The following is a 23178-nucleotide window of genomic DNA, read 5'->3' as shown; positions in this document are numbered from 1 at the left end:
GCCCTAGATCCTCGCTCTTGTCCTACACAGACCCTGCTTGAATACCTTCTGCACTTGTCTGAGTCTGGTCTCAAGACCAACTCTGTAAGGGTTCACCTTAGTGCAATCAGTGCATACCATTAACGTGTGGAAGGTAAGCCGATCTCAGGGCAGCCTTTAGTTGTTCGCTTCATGAGAGGTTTGCTTTTGTCAAAGCCCCCTGTCAAGCCTCCTACAGTGTCATGGGATCTCAATGTCGTTCTCACCCAGCTGATGAAACCTCCTTTTGAGCCACTGAATTCCTGCCATCTGAAGTACTTGACCTGGAAGGTCATTTTCTTGGTGGCAGTTACTTCAGCTCGTAGAGTCAGTGAGCTTCAGGCCCTGGTAGCCCAGGCCCCTTACACCAAATTTCATCATAACAGGGTAGTCCTCCGCACTCACCCTAAGTTCTTGCCAAAGGTTGTGTCGGAGTTCCATCTGAACCAGTCAATTGTCTTGCCAACATTCTTTCCCCGTCCTCATTCCTGCCCTGCTGAACGTCAGCTGCACACATTGGACTGCAAGAGAGCATTGGCCTTCTACCTGGAGCGGACACAGCCCAACAGACAGTCCGCCCAATTGTTTGTTTCTTTTGATCCCAACAGGAGGGGAGTGGCTGTGGGAAAACGCACCATATCCAATTGGCTAGCAGATTGCATTTCCTTCACTTACGCCCAGGCTGGGCTGGCTCTTGAGGGTCATGTCACGGCTCATAATGTTACAGCCATAGCAGCGTCGGTAGCCCACTTGAAGTCAGCCACTATTGAAGAGATTTGCAAAGCTGCGACGTGGTCATCTGTCCACACATTCACATCTCATTACTGCCTGCAGCAGGATACCCGACGCGACAGTCGGTTCGGGCAGTCAGTGCTTCAGAATCTGTTCGGGATTTAGAATCCAACTCCACCCCCCTAGGCCCATGTTTGTTCTGTTCCAGGCTGCACTCTCAGTTGGTTGGTAAATTTTTTAGGTCAATCTCAGTTATGTCCTCGCCGTTGCGAGGCCCAATTGACCATGGTTGTTGTTTTGAGTGAGCCTGGGGGCTAGGGATACCCCATCAGTGAGAACAAGCAGCCTGCTTGTCCTCGGAGAAAGCGAATGCTACATACCTGTAGAAGGTATTCTCCGAGGACAGCAGGCTGATTGTTCTCACAAACCCGCCCGCCTCCCCTTTGGAGTTGTGTCTTCCCTTCTCTTTGTCTTGCTACATATGAGACTGGCCGGCATGAGCCGGTTCGGGCGGGAAGACGGCGGCGCATGCACGGTGCGCATCGGCGCGCGAGGACTAGCAAAGGACTTTGCTAGAAAGTGTTCCGATTGGAGGGGCTGCCGTGGACGTCACCCATCAGTGAGAACAATCAGCCTGCTGTCCTCGGAGAATACCTTCTACAGGTATGTAGCATTCGCTTTCTGCGAGGGGTGTTATTGGAGTGATAATTGTTGGGGAGGGGGCTAAAAGTTAAATTGGGAGAAGGGAACAAGGCTGAAGGTTTGTCCAGGGCACCGCTCCTTGTAAGCATTGCCTCAGGTACAAACTTAGATCGGAAGCCCACTGAAGACAGGAAAACACCTATTGTATCTGAATGTAACTCACCTTGAGCTACAACTGAAAAAAAGTGTGAGCTAAATCAAATCCTCTTCCCTACACCAATGAGCCTCATGAAGGGTGGGCTATGAGTGCTCTATACCACCATTAAAGGGGGTTGTACTACTAGAAGGGGACTCTGGCAGGCCAGGTGTATCATCAGATGAGTTCCCACCTCTCACCAAAATAAACTTTTCTCCCCTCCCATGGACTTTCTGGGCACTGGAGGGCTGCTGAGTTGCTGCAGGCCCTGAATTATAAAATGGAAGTCAATCAGATTGAAAATTATTTATTTATTTCTAACATTTATAGACCACAGAATCTACCATTCTTGGCGGTTTACATCATTACATACATAATCACATAATTAAAAAAACATATATATAAAAACATATTATCAAAGAGACAAAATAAAATCATTCTATCATCACATCAGAAGGCTGTAGAAAATTAGCCTGCAGGCTCCATAGAAATTCTAGAAATTACCCCACAAAGTACAATGGCTCCCTAACCCAAAGTGCTTCTAATCTATACTGTTATTACTCTGCCCCTAAAGGACTGTATGTGGATATATATGCACAGTGTGATCTCAGACAGCGACGGTCTCCAGGAAAAATTTATGGAAAGAAGATGAGGACTGACAAGCAGAAAAGTGAATGGAAAATAGGTTTTATTCTTAGCATTTCAATTGTCAGTGTTTCAGTATTTATGGCACATCATAAAACATTGAGATTTAACACAAATTATATAGAAGTACAATGAGTCCCTGTCCTGCTAAATTTATAATCTAACTTAATATTCTTCCACCCTGAGAACAGAGCTGTAGATGTACATGTTATTCAGAATATGTGATCCGTCTCTGTCCCTCTCACTGTGTCACCAAGTCCCCTCCTCACATTTACAGGTTCTAATCCCATCTCTGTCCCTCTCATTGTGTCACTGAGACCCCTCCTCTCATTCACAAGCTTTAATCCCATCTCTGTTCCTCTCACTATGTCAGAGACCCCTCCTCACACTCACAGGCTTGTTGTGTATAATTTTTGATATTGTGGGCAGTGTTTCCATCATAATTACACTTGGTAAATACATATTTAACATAAATTAGTAAAATCCTTCCACCTCTCACAATCCTGCCAGAGACTGCAGCTGTAAATCCTAAGCCTGACTCTCTCATTCCCAGGATGCCACTGGCCGAATTCGTAGAGTTGTATCAGTACTAAAGAATGGTCGGAGTGTCTCTGTGAAGGTACTGGTGAAGGTGTGTAGAAGAGATTTATCATTTAAATTGTAAAGTGAGACCTGTCCTGCCTCGTAGTCCAGGAAAATCCCCACTGCCTGAGGTCTCTCTCTTAGGGAAAGCGGGATCTCAGGTGAGGTGAGGGTTGAGTATTCTTCTTCCCACAGCCTCACTGTCCAGTGTCCATCCCCCAGGTACACTTTGCTGCCCCCGTTGTTCCTCAAAGAATCTTTACACACTCCCAAAATCCAGAAACTTGCTTCTCCCACCTGCACCTCCCAGTAATGTCTCCCCGAGGTGAAGCTCTGACACCCCAGCACACCATCTCTAATATCAAATCTCTCAGGATTGTCCGGCAGGTTCTGTCTTGGTCCTACACTGACACTTTTCTGATCCTCAGACACAAGGAGCATAGGATGAGCAGTTCCAGGATCCTCCAGAGTCACATCCACTGCAGAAAGAAGCACATTAATAAACGTGAGCACACACTTCTCATTGGCTTCCCACACACACACACCTCTAACCTTCATTGGCTAGTTCCTCAGTCAGTGACTAATTATGACAGGAGTTCCACTATTGGCTATTATTCACTGGCAACCTCCTAGAGCTCAGTGTTCCCCAATAGACTGCGTTTATGTCTCCATGACTTAATGAAAGAGAGAATCTGATTGGTTAATTATCCGCCAGGATTCCTATAACTCACAACCCTACTGGCCCCATGTGTCCATTTCACATTCAGTTATTAGGCAAAGCACTGTGCAGCACTATTTCTTCTCAGCAGGCAATGGAAAGACATCTGCATAGACAGAATCTTCACCTTATTGCAGGGAGATTGCCACGGGAGGGGGTCCTCAGGGGCCCAGGCCCCCCATTCTTGACTCAGACCCCTCAGGGTCTGTGCGTATACTTGTCTGACATCCTCCCACCCCACAATCTGTGTGATCCTCCACATTTCATAGTCCCCTGCGTACCTTTTAAATAGCAGATTTTCACTGCCAGCAAGAAAGAACTAATACACACTGCTCATGTTGGCCCCACAGCCTTCCCTCTGATGCAACTTCCTGTTTCCACATAGTCGGGAATACATCATAGGGAAGACTGGTATGTAAGAGGGACAGTTGTTGGGAGTTTTCGGCTGGTGGGGCTTGGCGATCCCTGCCAGCCATATCATAGGTATGCTGCTACTGGGTGGACTTGTGCCCACCTGGGCCCATCCTTGGCTATGCCACTGCTCTCAAAGCAGCCTCACCTCTAGCTGTCCCCGGAAGCTTTCTCTCTGTAGCATCCTGCTATGTGGAAACAAGAAGTTTTGCAGAGAGAAAGCTTCTGGGGTCAGCAAGGGGGGGGGGGGGGGAGGATGCCTTGAGAACCGATGCTGCTGGAAGGTCATACAACAGCAGTAACAGTTGGAGGGGGCAGGGAGGGAAGGGAGTGAGATGCAAGACTGCACGGAGGAGGGAAGGGAGAGAGAAACTGATCTATGAGATGTGGAGGAGGGAAACATAAATGCTAGATTGAGTGTGTTGGGGGGGGGGGGGGGAGTGAGAGATGCCAGACTGCAGTGGGAAGAGAAAGTTTGAATAAGGAAGGTGGTGGGAAAGAGAAGGGGAAAGACACTGAACTCATGGTAGACATAGAAAATAAGTTTCAAATAGACAGGAGACCTGAAAATGGATGGTACTTTGGAGGGAGGGGAACAGAATAGTAGATGACAATAAGGGGTGGGGGAAAGATGAGGACAGAGTAGAGGATGGCATGGGGGTGGGATAAAGGGGGCAGAGTAGAAGATGGATGGCACTAGGGGGTAGGGGAGGGGAACAGATTTGAAGATGGATGGGAGAAGGAAGGAGAGGGAGAACAGACTAGGATGGTGACTGAATGGAAGTGTTGGGGAGCAGACCAGGGAACTACAAATGGGAGAGATTGAGTGGGAGTTTGTAGGGGATAGTGAGTACTTAACAATTGGTAGTTACAAGTGGGGGTATGTTGATGGGTTGGGAGAATAAATGAAGGTGTGAAATGGGGGTAAGAGAAAGGAGATAAAGCGTAGGGATACATTGAGACATAGAGGGGCATTATCGAACGGGGTGCCCAAGTTTTCCTGGGGCTGTCCTCTCAGGACGTCCCTGTGAAGGGGTAGGAAAACCCGTATTATTGAAACAAGATGGACGGCCATCTTTCGTTTCGACAATACGGTTGGGGACGCCCAAATCTCCACATTTAGGTTGACCTTACGAGATGGTTGTCCCCAATTTTCGGCGATAATGGAAACCGAGGACAACCATCTCAGAAACGACAAACTCCAAGCCATTTGGCCATGGGAGGAACCAGCATTTGTAGTGCACTGGTCCCCCTCGTAGTGCACTGGCCCCCCTCATATGCCAGGGCACTGCAGTGGACTTCACAGTTTGCTCCCAGGTGCATAGCTCCCTTACCTTGGGTGATGAGCTTCCCAACCCCCCCCCCAAAAAAACCAACCCACTCCCCACAACTGTACACCACTACCATAGCCCTAAGGGGTGAAGGGGGCACCTACATTTGGTTACAGTGGGTTTCTGGTGGATTTTGAAGGGCTCACATTTACCACCACAAGTGTAACAGGTGGGGGGGGGGGGGGGGATGGGCCTGGGTGCACCTGCTGAAGTGCACTGCACCCACTAAAACTGCTCCAGGGACCTGCATACTGCTGTCATGGATCTAGGCATAACATGTGAGGCTGGCAAAATAAAAAATAGTGTTTTTAGGGTGGGAGGGGGTTGGTGACCACTGGGAGAGTAAGGGGAGGTCATCCCCGATTCCCTCCAGTGGTCATCTGGTCAGTTCAGGCACCTTTTTGAGGCTTGGTCGCAAGAAAAAAATGGGCCAAGTAAAGTCGGCCAAGTGCTCGTCAGGGACACCCTTTTTTTTCCCATTATCGGCTGAGGACGCCCATGTGTTAGGCACGCCCCAGTCCTGCCTTCGCTACGCTGCCGACGCCCCAATGAACTTTGATCATCCCTGCGACGGAAAGCAGTTAAGGGCGCCCAAAATCGGCTTTTGATTATGCCGATTTGGGCGACCCTGGGAGAAGGATGCCCATCTCCCGATTTGTGTCAGATTATGGGTGCCCTTCTCTTTTGAAAATAAGCCTGATAGTGTGAATGACCTGAAAGAATGGAGAGAGACTGAGTGGCATTGAAAGTAATGGGGGTACTGGGGAGGGATAGGAGAGGAAGGGGATATGTTTCTGAAGGGGTTGAGTGAAAGCAGAAATGAGGTGAAAAAGATGGTAAAAGAGAGGTAATAGGAGATGGGGTAGAGAGTAAAAGAAGAATGGTCTTGAGGCAAGAGAAGGAAGGATAGACAGTGTTGGAGCTGGGGCTAATGATAAAATGAAAGGTAGTGGAGGGTAGGTTAGGGCTGAGAGGGTCTATACAAAGTATGGAAATGAAGGGGGGTAAAAGATGGGGTGGCAGAATGGGCACTGGGAGTGCTGGAAGGGATGAGAGGGAAATAGGAAAAACCAGTAGGTAGATGAGATGTGAAAAGGAGGAGACTGAGGTCTAGAGGGTGAGAGAAATAGATTATGAGGGTAAAATCAAATGGGCTTATCTAAACACAGAGAAGATAAAAGTGGGGGTTAAAAACATAAAAAGAAAGAGCAGTTCCAGAGAGATGTAGAGAAGGAAAGGAAGAAGACAGAAGAGAGAGAGAAGAAATAGAAAGGCCAGCCTGGTAAAGAACTTATGAGAAGACTAGTAAAAGATGCCCGTTTCTCACAAAAATGAAATGGGCACTAGCTAGCAAGGTTATCCTCTGAGAGAGTGTGTGTGTAGAGTGTGTGTCAGAGAGAAGAGAGTGTGTGTGTGTGTGTGTGTGTGTGTGTGTGTGTGAGAGAGACAGTGTGTGTGTGTGTGAGTGTGCTACAGAGTGTGACAGAGAGTGTGTGAAAGACAGAGAATCGCCCTCTATATATTAATCCTATATATAATAATTTGCACCTCCAACGTTCTGTGTCTGGATGGCTGGGTTCGTAACATAATTCTCATTGGTCCGCCGTCGCATCGGAACGTGATGATGTCAGACAGCGGACCAATGAGAGGAAAGCAACAGTAGCACCAGCCACCAAAACAACATTGGAGGTCGCATCCCCTCCTTCCACCCCTGTCCTCCGAATTCCAGGCTCCCCCTCTCCTCTGAGTTCCAGGCCCGCCCCCTCCCCTCCCCTAACAGTTCCATGCCCCCGCGCCTCCCTCCCTTTCTCTCTGTCATTGGCAGCCTGACCTGCGTTGGCCGGCCTCTTCACGCAGTCCTGCGTCTGCCCCTCTCCTTCCTTTGTGCCGGCTGTAATTTTAAAGTTCTTACCTCAGTGTACGCCGGCAGAAAGTCGAGCATGCACGCCGCTTCAGACTGCCTTCCCTTGTGTCTCAGCTCTGCCTCTGGTCCCGCCCTCATTTCCTGTTTCCGGAAGGGCGGGACCAGAGGCAGAGCTGAGCCAGAAGGGAAGGCAGTCTGAAGCGGCGTGCGTGCTCGACTTTCTGCTGGCGTACACCGAGGTAAGAACTTTAAAATTACAGCCAGCACAAAGGAAGGAGAGGGGCAGGCGCAGGACTGCATGAAGAGGCTGGCCAACGCAGGTCGGGCTGCCAATGACAGAGAGAGAGGGAGGGAGGCACGGGGGTCTGGAACTCCGAAGACAGGGGGGCATGGAACTGTTAGGGGAGGGGAGGGGCGGGCCTGGAACTCGGAGGAGAGGGGGAGCCTGGAATTCGGAGGACAGGGGTGGAGGAAGGGCGTGCGACCTACAACGTTGTTTTGGTGGCTGGTGCTGCTGTTGCTTTCCTCTCATTGGTCCGCTATCTGACATCATCACATTCCGATGTGATGCCAGACCAATGAGAATTATGTTACGAACCCAGCCATCCAGACACAGAACGTTGGAGGTGCAAATTATTATATAGGATTAATGCAAGATAAGTGGGAAACAGAGTAGGACCAACCCAATTAGAGAAATAAAATGTTCAGAAAACAAAGGGCGAGAGAAGTGGAGATAGTGGACATGGGGGCTGTAGGGTGACAGAAAAGAGATACCAAGTCAGGATGGAGCAAAGACGGGAAGGAATGGAATGGGGAAGATGCTGGCTTAGAGCAGGAGGAAAGAAAGAGGAGATACTAGATCAGGTAGGAAGGAAAAAGGGGATATGGGAATATGCTGGACATGGGGGCTGGATTTATAGGGTGAAGGAAAATACTGGACATGGGGTGAATAGGAAGATAGAGAGGAGATGCTGGATATTGGGGGGGATAAGAAAACAAAAGGGGTGCTGACATTGGATGGGGATTGAGACAGAGACAGAGAAAGTGGTATGCTGGACATGGGAGGAATAGGGAGATGTTGACACAGAAGAGGGAGCGGAACATGAAGGGATACATGATAAAAGGGGGAGTAGGGTGTCAGGGAGAGATGCTTGATGGAGGTGGGAAAAGAGGATATGCTAGATGGAGGGGGTGAGAGAGAGAGAGAGAAGATACTGGTCAGAAAAGTGAACATAGAGGGGGGGGGGAAGGGAAAGAGGAAAAGAGAAAGTGCTGGAAGAGAGGGAGAATAGCAAAAAAACTGGGGAATAATGTATTTATTTATTTATCCCATATTAGCCCAAGAAGAGCTCAGGTTCAATATGGCTTACATCACAATCATCAGTAGAATGATACACATTTTGAAAAGTATCAATTTTTACAATACATCATAGGTTGAAATTTAAAATGAGCTGTTTCAACATAAGTAACAATAATTCTGAAATACACAATTCTATATATTGAGAATTGATAGATAATAAAAGCAACTAAGTTGACAATTTCAATATAGAATTGATAAATAAAGAGATTCAACTAGAATCATAGTAAAATTATACTAAGTAATATTAGATAGGTAATTTTTAATTATAGAGTGATCAAGTAAGGATTCAACTATCCAAGAGATAGGAAGTAATTAGAGAGTTAGAATATGATATATAAGGATCAAATATTGTTCAATTCAAATTAGTTCTTTATGTTATTAAAGGTTGAACTGAAAAAAATGAGTTTTCAGTAAGCTTCAAAACATCATGTAACAAGCAAAAAAGCCTGTTTCACAAAAAAATGAAACGGGCGCTAGCAGCGATTCTTCCCTCCCTTCCCATCCCTGCCCATCCTATCCATGTGCAGCGATTCTCCTCTGCCCTCCCCTCCCCTTAGTGTCCCGCAATTCTGTCCTCCCCTCCATGTCCTGCGATTGTTGTATGCCCTGCCCTCCCATCTGTGTCCCACAACTCTCCCCTCGCCTCCCATCCCATCCATGTCCAGCGATTCTCCCCTCCCCTCCATGTCCTGTCCTTCTCCTCCTGTCCTTCCTGCCGCCCTGCCTTTACACCGTTCATCTTACCTGAGGTCGCAGCAGCGGCAGGCTGGGCTTGAATTGCCTCCAGCCTTCCCTTGCCTTCCCTCTCAGTGTCCCGCCCTCCTCTGACGTTATTTCGTCTTTACGCGAGGGCGGGACAATGAGAGGGAAGGGAACGCTGGAGGCGAGCTGACCTCAGCATGCTGTTACGAACCCAGCCAGCCTGCCATCCAGGGAAGCAGAGTTACAAATTATTATATAGACCATTTGTGTATCTGATTTGTTTAGGAAGAGAGTTCCAAGTTTTGGTGTCTTGATATGAGAAGTTGGCAGTATGAATTGTTTTGTAGGTTACATTCTTGCAGCTAGGGAAATGTAAGATAAGATATTTCTTAGATCATGTAATAGCACGTAATGATGTAATTACATGGTGGTAATTCAATGAGATCATTCATATAGGATGGTGACTTGCCATGCAGAATTTGATGAATAACTGCCCCACAAAATCCCCATAATCACCATTGGGAGCATAAACATTAACCCGAATATAGCTGTCCATTCAAAAGCAGTATCACGTATCTCCCCATTTTATCCCATATTACCTTCTGTACCTGCCAAGGCCTAGAGTCTTAAAAAATTATCAACACCCCTCTGACCTTAGTACCATCAGCAATGGAAGCAAAATAAATGTGTGTGTGTGGGGGGGGTACCTGCAATGCCTGAAAAGCTTCTTATGTGCTGGCTTCAGATATGTCTCCTGGATCAGGGTGACATGTACCTTAAGACAAAGCAGCTCCCAAAAGAGAAGCTGTCATTTCATAGGCACATTTAATCCTCGAACATTAAGAAGCACCAAAGAGAGGTCACCCTAACTCACTGACACACCACACAATAATGCTCTAGCCTAAACCCTTCCCACCGCTCTCCTCCCTCCCTCCCTCCCCAATCCCCCTTACATAGTAACATAGTAAATGATGGCAGATAAAGACCTGAACGGTCCATCCAGTCTGCCCAACAAGATAAACTCATTTTGCATGGTATGTGATACTTTATATGTATACCCGAGTTTGATTTGTCCCTGCCTTTCTCAGGGCACAGACCGTAAAAGTCTGCCCAACACTGTTCCTGTACTAAAAGTTCTGAAGCTAATGTCGAAAACCCTTAAAATTTACACTCCAGCCCATCCATATCTATTCAGTCATGATCAGGGCATAGACCGTAGAAGTCTGCCCTTCACCGGTTTTACTCTCCAAATACTGCGTCACCACCCAATCTCCACTAAGATTCTGTAGATCCATGTCTTCTAAACAGGATTCCTTTGTGTTTATCCCACGCACATTTGAATCCCATTACTGTTTTCATCTCCACCACCTCCCGCAGGAGGGCATTCCACGTATCTACCACCCTTTCTGTGAAAAAATACTTCCTGACATTACTCCTGAGTCTGCCCCCCTTCAACCTCAGTTCATGTCCTCTAGTTCTACCACTTTCCCATCTCCGGAAAAGGTTAATTTGCGGATTATTATCTTTCAAATATTTGAACATCTGTATCATGTCACCCCTGTTTCTCCTTTCCTCCAAGGTATGCATGTTCAGGTGGGCAAGTCTTTCCTCGTACGGTTTACAACGCAAATCCTATGCCATTTTTGCATCCCTGGAAAAGCCAGTGAAATCACCTGCTTGAGGAAGTGCTCTCTATTACCTACCCCCAATGTTCTAACAACCAGGTAAATAACAGCAGCAATAACATGTAAACATTTAAACCCGAATATGCTAACCAACTTAACTGGATCACAGTCCAAAGCAAGTGTGCTATAACAGTCTCTCATCCTAGGGAGCCACAGCCCATCCCCGGTGCAACCAAAATCAATCCCCCATGTCTCCTGAGAAGCATAACTTAGGAAACTCACCTACGCTGAATTCTTAGGGTAGCTTACTGGCAGATTGTTGACGCTGCAGGTGCTTGTGGCCTTTCATCACCCTATGTCACTTCGGGTGACCCTTCACCGCAGAAGAAGACTGTTTAGATGGTGGAGCTGTTCATGCTTTGCCCTCTGGGATAATTCCCTGGGCCTCCTCCAGCGTATGGATCTGGTGTAGTTGTCCATTCTTGTAGAAGAGGAGTGCAAAGGGATAGCGCTATCTGTATTTAATCCCTAGCTCTCGTAACGAAACAGTGAAGGGTCCCAGCTCAGAGTGTCACTTGAGGGTGGCACTAATTATAAATCTTGGTAGACTTTCACTTGCTTGGAATCCCACTGGAAAATTGTTGGCCTGTCATGCCACTTTAAGAATCTTCTCCATCTTATAATCACAGAAACAGGCCACAATGTCTTTGGGCTGATCCCAGGGTTCCTCAGAGCCTTATGAGCCCACTCCAAAAGAATCGATGCGGGTCAACTGTGGTCTGCCTATCGGACAAAAGGGTGCTGGCTGCTGAACCACTGTCTCACAATCCATGTACATGGGGGTATCCGGGTAGACCCTTGAAGCGTAGAATCCATTTCTGGCTCCAGTTCTCCAAATCCTCTAGCTTGTCATATAAATTGCCAGTGCCTACACAGAGATCTGCAACCTGCCGGTCAAGTGAGCCCAGGACTTCCATATGCTCTTCTAAGCGTTCTTCTGCATCTTCAATTCGGTCCAGCTCCTGGATTTTTCCATGCAGATCCGTTCCCAGCACTTCCAGGACAATGCGTACCGCCTTGATATCTGCTTGCATCTCCTGCAACCATTCCTTCAAGTCCCTGATGGGGTTCAATGGGAGAACTGAGGGCTCAACACCTGCCCCAAACAGGTCAGGTGGAGAATCAGTAGCGGGAAGCAGGGCCTCTGGTTCAGTTGCTGCTGCAGGGTCTGCTGTGCAGCCAGGTGCAGTGCCGCCTTCATATGTGAATGCCATTAAATCCACTGCGCCTACTCATCATGGTGGATCCTCCACCTAACAAGCCCCCACAGAGAGATACTTTGGGTGCTGGGTGTGCTCAGATTGCGGTAAATCGCTACTTGCTGCATGGGGTGGGATGGAACGCATGGCTCAAGCAGCCATACTGCCTGATAACATCACTTCCTCCCGATATAAAATATATGTTTAAGTTAATAGTATGATGGTCCAGTGTGCAGTGTCAGGGTTGGTATTGTTTTACATTTTCAGATTACATAATTAAACTGCTACTTCAAAGGTATCTACTTGATTTATTAATACAGCTTATAAGAAATTTATATTTGTTAAAAAGCAAAGTTGAAGGTTATATGTGTGCCATTGTGGTAATTATATTGAAGGGTAATGTGATGTGTGTTCAGATGTTGACCAGACACAAATCTACTATAATGGCAAAGTTTAATTTATGGAATAATGCAACTATATTTAAAAATGTCAGTATTTCCAAAGAAAAGTTCAATATATATAAAAACACACCACCAATGTGTGGATAATGTGGAATCACCAAGGAAGAACCCATTGTTTTCAATACTCCAAATATAAAACGGGGGGGGGGGGGGGGGGGGGAGGAAAAAGACCTTACATGTAAACTGGTAACTTCATCTATCCAGATACCAACAGATACTACCAAATACCAATATCACCCATAACAAAGGCCACCAGCTAGACATGCTAGCCTACAGACTCGAGAATCATCTCAAGATGAAATCATAGATACCTTATGGACACCAACCCCATGGTCAGGCCATTAGAAGCTAACATTCATCCTGGAGTTGCCAGAATCGGATTAAAAGAGAGAGTCCACAACACCCGACTCAACTCTGAAAAAACAAGAGGAAAATTCGATGCAGAACAATTCTGGCACAACATACAGTAAACCAAAGTCATGTGCTAGATCAACACGACATAACTACCTTTCTAAATGTATGGGACAATGAGAGCAGTAGAACACTGGACAAAATAGCACCAGAAAAGATGAAAAATCACCACAGGAAAACAATACACCTGTGGTTCAACCAGGAACTATCGCAGATGAAATGGATTCGCGACAAATCAGATGAAAACTGAATGCAATTGTACAAATCTGATATCAGGAAAGCCAAAGTAAAGTACTATGAAGAAAAGGTAGGAGGTCATCTACTAAACTACAAAAAACCTTTTGGGCTGGTAAATGGTCTCCTGGACACACAGGATCTGACAGCGGACAACAGACATTTGATTTACACAGGTGATCAATTCTCCAACCCACAAAAAGGGTCACATACGAGACCTGGTATTCTACAAAGGGATGGATATCCCAGAATCTGGGATAGCAGTATTGAAATAACACCCCTATCATGGTCAGATCATTTTCTAATTAAATTCTCCCTAAGTGACCACCTGAAACAAATGGCACCTCTCAGAGTTTGGAAGGAGATCAGAGACAAAAAAAAGCTGTCCGCTGAGAATTTCCTAGAGGCCTTGGACTATCCACATGTAGATGAAAAGACAGTGTCAGAATAAGTTGACATCTGGAATACACATTTAGCGAACAATACCTTAGAGAAAATAGCACCACTAAAAAAGGTCTTATGCCCCACTCAAAAATGCTCACCTTGGTTTTCTCCAGAACTTCGGATCCTTAAACACGAAGGACGAAAACTGGAAAGGAGATGGCACAAATCTCACCTGGATGAAGACAGGCTAAACTGCAGGAAGCACATGGCAAAGTACCGCAAAGCCTTAACAGCAACCAAAAAACAGTATTTCTCTCAATGCATTGCACAGGCTGCCAATTCAACCAAACAGCTGTTCAGTATAGTAAACAGACTACTGCAACCCCCACAACAGAACCAGCCTGCTCAGTTTAAACTGAACTGCAATGATTTTGCTGCATACTTTGCCAACAAAATTAATTCACTACCAGGATTTACAGGCAATCCCACCCAGTCCCCAACCAGTCAACAAGAGGTGCACACACTCGCCCTCTCCTAACAGAGACAAATGGAACACTTAACCTAATGACAGAGGAGAGCCTTGACAAAATCCTAAAAGACCTTGGACCAACTACCTGCTCCCTCAATCCCTGCCCATCAAAGATAGTGCAGCAGGCAAGTATAGGCCTTATAGAAGGTGCCACAAAAATTGTGAACACCTCTCTTTCTAATGGGCAACTACCAACAGCATTAAAAAGGGCAGTGGTTCGCCTTCTGCTGAAGAAAAACAACCTTGACCATGACAAACTTTAAAATTACAGGCCAGTATCCAACATCCTGTTTCTAGGGAAACTCTTTGAACAAACAATCTGTGTTCAACTTAATGAGTGGCTAGAAAAAAGTAACTGGCTAGATCCATGTCAATCTGGATTCAGACCCAGTTATGGAACAGAAACAGTCCTCGTATCCCTGCTAGATGAACTTCATAAAAACCAAGACAAGGGATTTGCCTCGATTTTAGTACTGCTAGATTTCTCAGCAGCTTTTGACACTTTGGATCATGATATCTTGCTAGCATGACTGACAGAAACAGGTATCAATGGAACAGTACTTGCCTGGTTCAGATCTTATCTATCAGACAGGCAACAATCCATAATGTTTGGCAGCAACTCATCACCACTGTGGACACCACAAGGATCGATACTGTCACCTATTCTGTTCAATATCTACCTCAAGCCACTAGCTGAGCTGATTTGGTCAATGGACACTCAGCTCTACATCTATGTGGAACACTCAGTTCTACATCTATGTGGATGATGTGCAGCTACTCATACCCATTGAACTTGACTTACCTACAGCTTTGAATAAACTGATTACCTGTCTAACATCAATTCAAGAATAGATTAAACACAACAAACTTTGCCTGAACCCAAGTAAAACCGAGCTTCTCTGGGTCCATAACACAACATACCTGACATCAAAATCCCTTTTGGGAAGTATGAACTCCCCCTCAAATCACAAGTCAGGAACCATGGAATACAGTTAGATTCAACACTTACCCTGATTCCCCAAATCCAAGCAACCTTCAAGAGCTGCTTCTACTATTTGCGAGAGCTACGCTGCCTCTCTCCTTACATTGAGATGGTAAATCTTATCCCAGTTGTGCATGCCATGGTAACATCAAGACTGGATTACTGCAATGCACTATACAGTGGTCTGACTACAAAGGACCTGCACCAGCTCCAGTTGATTCAGAATGCATCAGCAAGACTCATAGAAGGTTGCAAGCGATGTGACCACATCATACCGTTTTTGCAAAAACTTCATTGGCTACCAGTACAACAGAGGGCTAAATTTAAAACTCTATGTCTGATCTTTAAGGCCCTGAAAGGAAATGGCCCTGAGTATCTGAAGAATAGGATGAACCTCCACATACCACCAAGGACACTAAGGTCCTCTCAAGGACTTTTACTAACCACACCCTCTCCAAAAGACATTACACGATGTGATACCCACAAGCGAGCCTTCTCCGCAGTAGCCCCCACACTCTGGAATGCATTGCCTGAAAGGCTCTGCTTAAAACAAGACTATCTCTACTTCAGGAAGCAGGTGAAAGTTTGGGTCTTCAACCAGGCCTTTGACAGATTGCAAAAGCCCTGAGGCCGTGACTGGGACACTACCCAAGATAAGAAAACATGTCTATTTAACTCTCTTGCTCCCGCTTATCGCACCTCATTCCATACATGTATAACCAAGTCAATCTAATGTTCAAGTTAATGTTAGCCTCCCCATCCTGTACTCGTATATCTGATTATTGTATATCTGATTAACTTAATGTAAGCCACACAGAACTGAGTCCTAGACTCGGATGTGTGTGGGATATAAATCCAAATAAGTAAAGATATTCACCAAACTGTTTAGTTGCTTTCACTGTTGACCTGTGTAATCATAGATTTAAAAAAAAAACCTCCAACTCCTTCCCAACAGTTTAATCAAAATGGTAATCTTGAATTTAATTTTTCTCCGAGCGAGCACTTAACGTAGGGGCCCTTTTATTAAAGCTTAGCACACTCTAAATGCTAAGAAGCTTCTTAGCATTTAGAGTGCACTAAGCTTGAATAAGAAGGCCCCAATGTCCAGAATTCTAGACATTAAGGTAAGTGTTCTGTTTCAGGGTCAACAGTGAAAGCAACTAAAATGTCTGGTGAATATCTGAATAGATGAAGTTGCCAGTTGACATCTGAAGTCTTTTTTCCTCCCCCCAGTTTTACATTTGGAGTATGTAGAAGATATCATTTGATACAATAAAGGTTCTTCTTTGGTGACTCCACATTATCCACACATTGGTGGAGTGTTTTAAAAGTTTCCATAAGTTCGTATGGGGTTTATGTTGATGCAGGACAGACTGTTTACTTAGAAATCCATCATCAAGTGCACTCTACAGTATAATTTAGGAGTACATCAAGAATTACTCACACCTATATGCCTAGTGCCCTCCCCCCCATGTTAGCTGTGCCCCCCCCCAAAAAAGAAGTAAGGACTGGCTACGCCACTGCCTTCTTCATCTCCTCACTTTCCTGTTTCCTTTTCACTTTATTCATTTGATTTATCATCCATCGTACATAACAGATGAGTGGTTCACAACAAAAATAAAAACATCCAACTGCAAGTTCACATTAAAACAGCAGGAACAAAATTAATATCTCCCTCTCCGCTGATCTTCAGTTTTCTCTTAGTCAATGCAGTAATGCATTTCAGAGACTCTAGTTACCGTATTTTTCGGACTATAAGACGCACCTAGGTTTTAGAGGAGGGAAATAGGAAAAAATTTTTTTTTCCTTTTTCCCAACTCTAAAACCTAGGTGCTCCGGTGCGTCTTGTCCGAATCCCGTCCTCCCCCCGGCCCTGTCACCACTTCTTCCTACTCACGTGATCTTCCCTGGTGGTCTAGTGACGTCGGGGCAGGAAAGAGCCCCCTCTTTCCTGCCCAGCGCATTGCTCTCCATCCTCCTGTATGCATTGCTGCCTGACGGTCTCGGCGAGATGCAAAATGGCCGCCGAGAATTGAAGTCTCGGCGGCCATTTTGAATCTCGCCGAGACCGTCAAGCTGCATACAGGAGGATGGAGAGCAGCACGCTGGGCAGGAAAGAGGAGGGTCTTTCCTGCCCTGACGTCACTAGACCACCAGGGAAGATCGCGTGAGTAGGAAGAAGTCTACCTTCGGACTATAAGACGCACCCCCCATTTTCCTCCCAAATTTTGGGGGAAAAAAGTGCGTCTTATAGTCCGAAAAATACGGTATACAACACCAATAAAGGAAGAACCTTATGAACCATATAATTCAACCAAAAGACAGAAGTACTGATAGGTTGTTTCATGAACAGTTACTGCAGTGACCATAAAATACAAATTATGTACTGCAGGCTGAAGCTTTAGATCTGCCTATTTATGTTCGAAGTATGTTGGTGAAGTCGTTGCGGACGATATGGGGGGAGATGGCAAGGCTCTGGTCCTTTGATGCACATATTAGTAGATTGCTACCCATTAGAGGTAATGGAAACTTTAAACCAGGGTTAGAGAATAAACGTATCCGGAGCTGGGGAGATAAAGGACTTCACATGGTGGAGGACTTTGTAGACAAGGATGGGCGCCTTAAATCCATGGACTCCTTGAATCTCAATTCTAATACATGGGCAGATACATACGCCTTTAAACAGGTTTCTCATTACATTCTCACGCTGCCTACACACTTTTTGGAAGTTGATGTGACCTCCAAATTTTACGAACTTTTTGATACGCCAACAACTGATCCAACTTCTATCTCAATATTGCACAAAAGGTTATTAATGAGTAGACCACCAAAGAATCTCGAAAAGTTGGCCAGGAAGTGGACGGCAGATATACAGAAACAGATTAGTATAGACGTATTAAGGAGCAGTTTGAGGCAGATCAGGGGAAGGATTAGTAGCGCGGAATTGAGGGAATGCCAAGGAAGAAGTATTTACAGGGCATACACTTCATTGTCGAGATTATATCAAATGAGTAGGGCGGAATCATCAGCTTGTGGTAGGTGTGGAGATCCCAATCATAACTATTATCATGCTATGTGGGCTTGTGCAGCGATATCCGCTTACTGGGAGCAAATAGCGAAGTTCTTAGGCGAAATCCTGGGGCGGAGGGTGACATTGACACCGGAAACGGCCCTTTTGGGGGTCGACTTACTGAAGGGGAAAGGTTAGTCATAACCTGCTAATCTTTAAAGCATGTCTCGTGGGAAAAAAATGCATTTTAGTTAACTGGATACATTAGAGGCACCATCGTTTTGGCAATGGCGCAACAGGTGGCATGCATTGCTACTAATGGAGCTGCGAGATTCATATTATAAACCCAAAACACAGCGTAAATTCTACTTAATATGGGAATCATATATTAATGCTTTAGCCCCTAGGGTCCGAAGTTCCATCCTTAATCGACTGAGCTTGGACCCAGCGAAGTTAGCTACGGGTTTTAGATAGTGAATAGGTCAATTTCCCTGGGCTATTGGAGATATGTAGCTGCCTGGAAGGGGGGTGGACAAAAGGGGGAGGGAGGTTACAGGGGGGAGGAATATTAGAGGGGTAAGGAAGGGCAGAAGGAGGGTTGCGGGGAGGGATATAGAGGTATGGATAAAAGAGAAATAGCTGGGAGTAGGGAGGGAGGAAGCTAAAGAGAAAAGTGATGGCTACCTCTATGTTATGATTACAAGTTGTTCATTTGTTTCCTGATGTATCTTGAACATAGCATATGAATATTGTATTGTCTGTGATAGGTCATCAATAAAATTGTTTAAAACTAAAATACAAAACTCAAAATGTAAGAGCTATTACCCAAACAAAAACACATCCTGGCACTTTCACTCTGCAATGACACTATAAAGGGAAGACTTACAAAGAAAGTTAGATTAATTATAGATATAACTGATAATCACAACAACACACAGCTTAGAGTTGCCAGATTTTTGGTTTTCAATCTGGAACACCTGGGCAGGGTGGGGTCAGGCAGGGCGGAGCCTAATTATGTCACCATAAAAATTATAATCCACTAAAATACATATTTTATTACTTTTATATCTTAAAAATACTTTGTTAGTTGCTAAACACAAATTTTGTAGGGTCCAGAACCAAAGTCTTTACTTGATGATACATCCCATTTCAAAGAGAATTTATTATACAATAAAAAAATCAAATTAGCTGACAAAATCCAGCTGTTTAGCATGTAACATGTGGGGCATATGTTTGGGTTCTTAATCTTTGAAATGGGTTTCAAGACTTTGTACACTCATGAATTATCTATCAAACCATATCATGTGATGATCACTATTACATAGGTGGGCACCCACCCGGATACTGGAAACACTTCCTCCATTCGTGAGCACTAGATCCAGCATTGACCCTTCCCTCATGCATAGGCACCCCGTATAAGAGGCTTGGGGAGGCTTAAGCTGTGACCTTTCCTCACCTTTTCCGCCGCCGCCCACCCCCCGCTGAGCCCGCCCTCAGCTCCCCGACCTTTCCATTCCTGCCGTGGCCGCCCGGCGTTTAAACCTTTTTAAGTCGCAGCAATGGCTCACCTCTACTCCAGCCTTTCCCTTCTCGCTCAGTGTCCCACCTTCCTCTGATGAGGTATTTCCTGTTTCCACGAGGGCGGGACACTTAACGAGAAGGGAAAGGCTGGAGCGAAGGTGAGCCGTCACTGTGACTTAAAAAGGTTTAAAAGCTGGGTGGCCACGGCAGGAATAGAAAGGTTGGGGAGCTGAGGGCGGGCTCAGCGGGGGGTGGGCAGCGGCGGAAAAGGCGAGGAAAAGTCACAGCTTCTTATATGGGGCGCGTATGCCCTCATGGGTTCCTTCACCATTTATCTGAGCAAGGCACTTTGACAGGCGTCCACAATCTCCCTACTTCTTTCTGATTCTGCAGACGGGTTGTTCCAATACAAATCAGACAAATTGAAATCTCCCAGCAGTCCAATCTTTTGAATATCTTCTATCAGATCCTTGTCTAAGTCCTCCAGCTACGAGGTGGGCTGTGGTTCAGTTGGTGTTGCAGATTACGGTTTGGGCAGTGCTGGTGGTGAGGTGGAGGATGAGTAGTCCAAGTTTTGTTAGTCAGGAGGCTGGCTTCAGAGTCACTGAGGGTGCTGACTTCACAGCTGAGTGTCTTTGTTTGGGTTTTCCTTGGGAAGCCAGTTGAGGTGTTGGCTGTTGTTGGGTGTGAACAGTCAAGGAGCGTGGAGAGGGAGCAGGAAGGGGAAAGTCCCTTTTGTATCCTAAACTCTCATGGAAGTACAGAACCAGAAGGTCTATGACCAAAAGATCCCGGCTGGTCCAAGAGTAGCTGGTCACCTTCCCCAGTTAGGTCATTGGAATCAAAAGACTACAAGTCCCAGCAACCCTTGAGGGAGACATAGGGTAGGACCAGGAAGTGTTACCCACACTACCAGCCCCAGAATTCTAAGGGAAATGAGAAGGATCTGGGAGGGATTGATCAGGAAGATGAGAAACAGCTGGGGGAGAGTGCTGTAGAGGAGCCCATGGACTGGCAGACAGGAGAGTGATTAGAGAGAGAGGAGATACCGGAGGAACAGCCTATGGACATTTCTGCTCTGGCTCGAGTCAAAGGTGAGCAGTTGAATGGGCTCATGGCAGCCTGGTTCTCTGACTTGATGAAAGGAGGGAGAAAGTGGCTAAGGCAGCACTCTAACTGTAAATAATAGTTTCAACTTGCGTCAAGTGGGAGGTTGTCAGGTGTTGGAGCTGACAAAGAATGGGTGGGACCCTTTCATTTCCCAAGCTGTAAGAGGAGGAAGTGAAGAAAGGGTTGAAACCGAACCAGTTGCATTGTGTATACTATGGACTGTGTTTGAGGAATAGAAAGGAAAGAATAAAAGAACTATTTAACCTGAGTTTATGAACAAGGGTGGACTTTGATAATATTAAGAGGTAAAAGGACCTTAGAAGTTGGGGGGGGGGGGGGGGGAGATACAAGTGCCCTACTCCCCATAAGGGGAAGGGGAAAGAGAGGAGGCTGGAGGGGGTTTTTCCTTCTGGTCTGAGAGTTGCTATTGCCCTGGAATTTGGGGTGGACTTTGTAGAGCACTGAGAGATTTGAGCAGAAACAAAGCTGCAGTCACAGGCGTGGGACAGAGACTAGTAAGGGGCAGATAGAGGTGCCCCAGTGAGAATCTATCATCTCAGCTGCCACCCTAGGTGGGCATCTAGGACTAAGCTGAGTGCTCCAATTTGAGTGGGAACCGGACACCTGAGCCAGAAGGGAGAGAAGGCATAAGTGACTAACCTGGTTTCTCCGTGTAAGAGGATTGTCAACTTGAATGTTCCAGGAAATTACAGTATCCTGTGGATTACAAAACATCACAGTGTCTCGTGGATTACAAATATATCTAGGAAATTACAGTATCCCATGGATTACAAATCTCGCAGTGTCCCATGGATTACATGGGCAAGGAAGTATGCCAGTAATTGTAGGAGTTTCTGGTGTTGCTGAGCCATAATTAAGGGTGAAGCTGCAAGCTGGGTGAGGAGTGGTGTCCTGTTGAATTGTATGAGATGGATGTGCGGTGAGACCTAAGGTCAAAACTGGATTGACTGGTTTGCTTTCTCGGAATGAGAGATGCAGATGAGGAGTCCATTGAATTGTGTCTGCGCTTGTGGTGTTGTCCTCAGTCATGGGATCTCCTGCTTTGCGGTGCCCACTGTGCCTGTCCTGGGACTTGTATTGTCAGTGCAGGAAGGGGGAGTCTGAACTGGAGAAGTGGTGGTCCCTTGTGTGTCTGACAGGATGTGCAGAGTCCTTGATGTGTGCTTCCTGGCTCTGTCCTTTGTGGTGCATATGCTGCCCACAGTTGTGCTGAGAGCTCCCTGCAGGGCAATCCTCCATTGTCTGCTAGCGTGCTGTTGAGTGTGTTCCTCCAGAGCTTCTGGGAGTAGGCTGCCATTCTGACATTGGTGCTGACATCAGCGATGATGTCAGCAGTGATGTGTGTGTGTGTGGGGGGGGAAGAGCCAGAAGGTGTTCCTTGGCTCTGGAGGAAGTGGTGCCAAGCTGTTCCAATGGCTGCAGTGCTTCCTGGGCTTGCTCTGTGATTGGCTGGGGGGGGTCTGCCCATCATGGCCAAGATTACAGCATGGTTATGGCTGTAGCCCTGGAGGGGAGCAAGGAGGCATGTGTGTGCCGTCACCGAAGACAGCAGAGCTATGCCCGGAGGAGGGGCAGAGAGGCTCACCAGTGTATTGTTGGAAGTCAGGGTGGCCAAGCCCAGAGGTGGAGCAGGGAGAGCCTGTGCTGCCTGAGAAAAGGAAAGTTCCCAAAGGCTTTTCTTTTGCCAGAGATTTCTTCAGGACTTGCCTCCTATGCTTTTTGGTTTGCACAGACATGCAGGCACAATGTAAGCATGACTCCGCATGGTGTGTCACTCCAAGGCAGCTGACACACAGATCATGAGAGTCCTGGGTGCTCATCTTAATCATGCATTGTTAGCATCTCTTGAACCCTGTCTTTTCAGGCATTGTGGTTTCTTCTTCCAGGTAGTTTTGCTGGTTTCCTTTGGTGTCTTTGGTGGAGAACTGCAAATTCCAACCAATGGGAATGTAGACTGACGGTGGAAGTGGGAATCTTGGGTGTCCACTGAGACAACCCACATGCATGCTGAGAGAGAGAACCCCCCCCCCCCCCCCCCCCCCCGTTTTCTGAGCTATTGGAGAGAAACCCTGTCCAATGGGAGCCATCAGGGGAGGGCACACCTACATGTGGCTGACACATCCTGCTTGTCCTAGGAGAAATATTCTGTGTCTACTCTCTCCTTACCAGAGGGATATCTTCCTAACTTTGCATTGTATGATCGGGAAAACACACACACTCTTTTCTATTACTACTACCAATCATTTCTATAGTGCTACAAGGCATACGCAGCGCTGTACACCATACACAAAAGACAGTCCCTGCTCAAACAGCTTACAATCTAGATAAGACAGGTAAACAGACAGAACAATTAAGGGTAAGGGAATAAAGAGGTGAAGATAAAGGACAGGGCAAGTGAGTTAGGAGTCAAAAGCAGTGGTAAAGAGGTGG

General features: G+C 46.2%; 1 protein-coding gene across 5 annotated transcripts in view; it reads right to left on the bottom strand.

The window, feature by feature from the left end:
• Window positions 1-2772: 2772 nt before the first annotated feature.
• The window catches only part of LOC115466357 (butyrophilin subfamily 1 member A1-like), a 94703-nt gene continuing 74297 nt past the window's right edge, over window positions 2773-23178 (bottom strand). For all 5 annotated transcript variants that reach the window (XM_030197543.1, XM_030197542.1, XM_030197545.1 and 2 more), the window contains one exon: window positions 2773-3294. In XM_030197543.1, the coding sequence (XP_030053403.1) occupies window positions 2777-3294 (518 nt within the window). In that variant the 3' untranslated portion in view covers window positions 2773-2776. The remainder of the gene's footprint in view (window positions 3295-23178) is intronic.

Source organism: Microcaecilia unicolor, chromosome 3, assembly GCF_901765095.1.
Source record: "Microcaecilia unicolor chromosome 3, aMicUni1.1, whole genome shotgun sequence".
Lineage (NCBI taxonomy): Eukaryota > Metazoa > Chordata > Amphibia > Gymnophiona > Siphonopidae > Microcaecilia > Microcaecilia unicolor.
The sequence above is the reverse complement of the archived record's forward strand: the minus strand, read 5'-3'. Positions and strand labels throughout refer to the sequence as shown.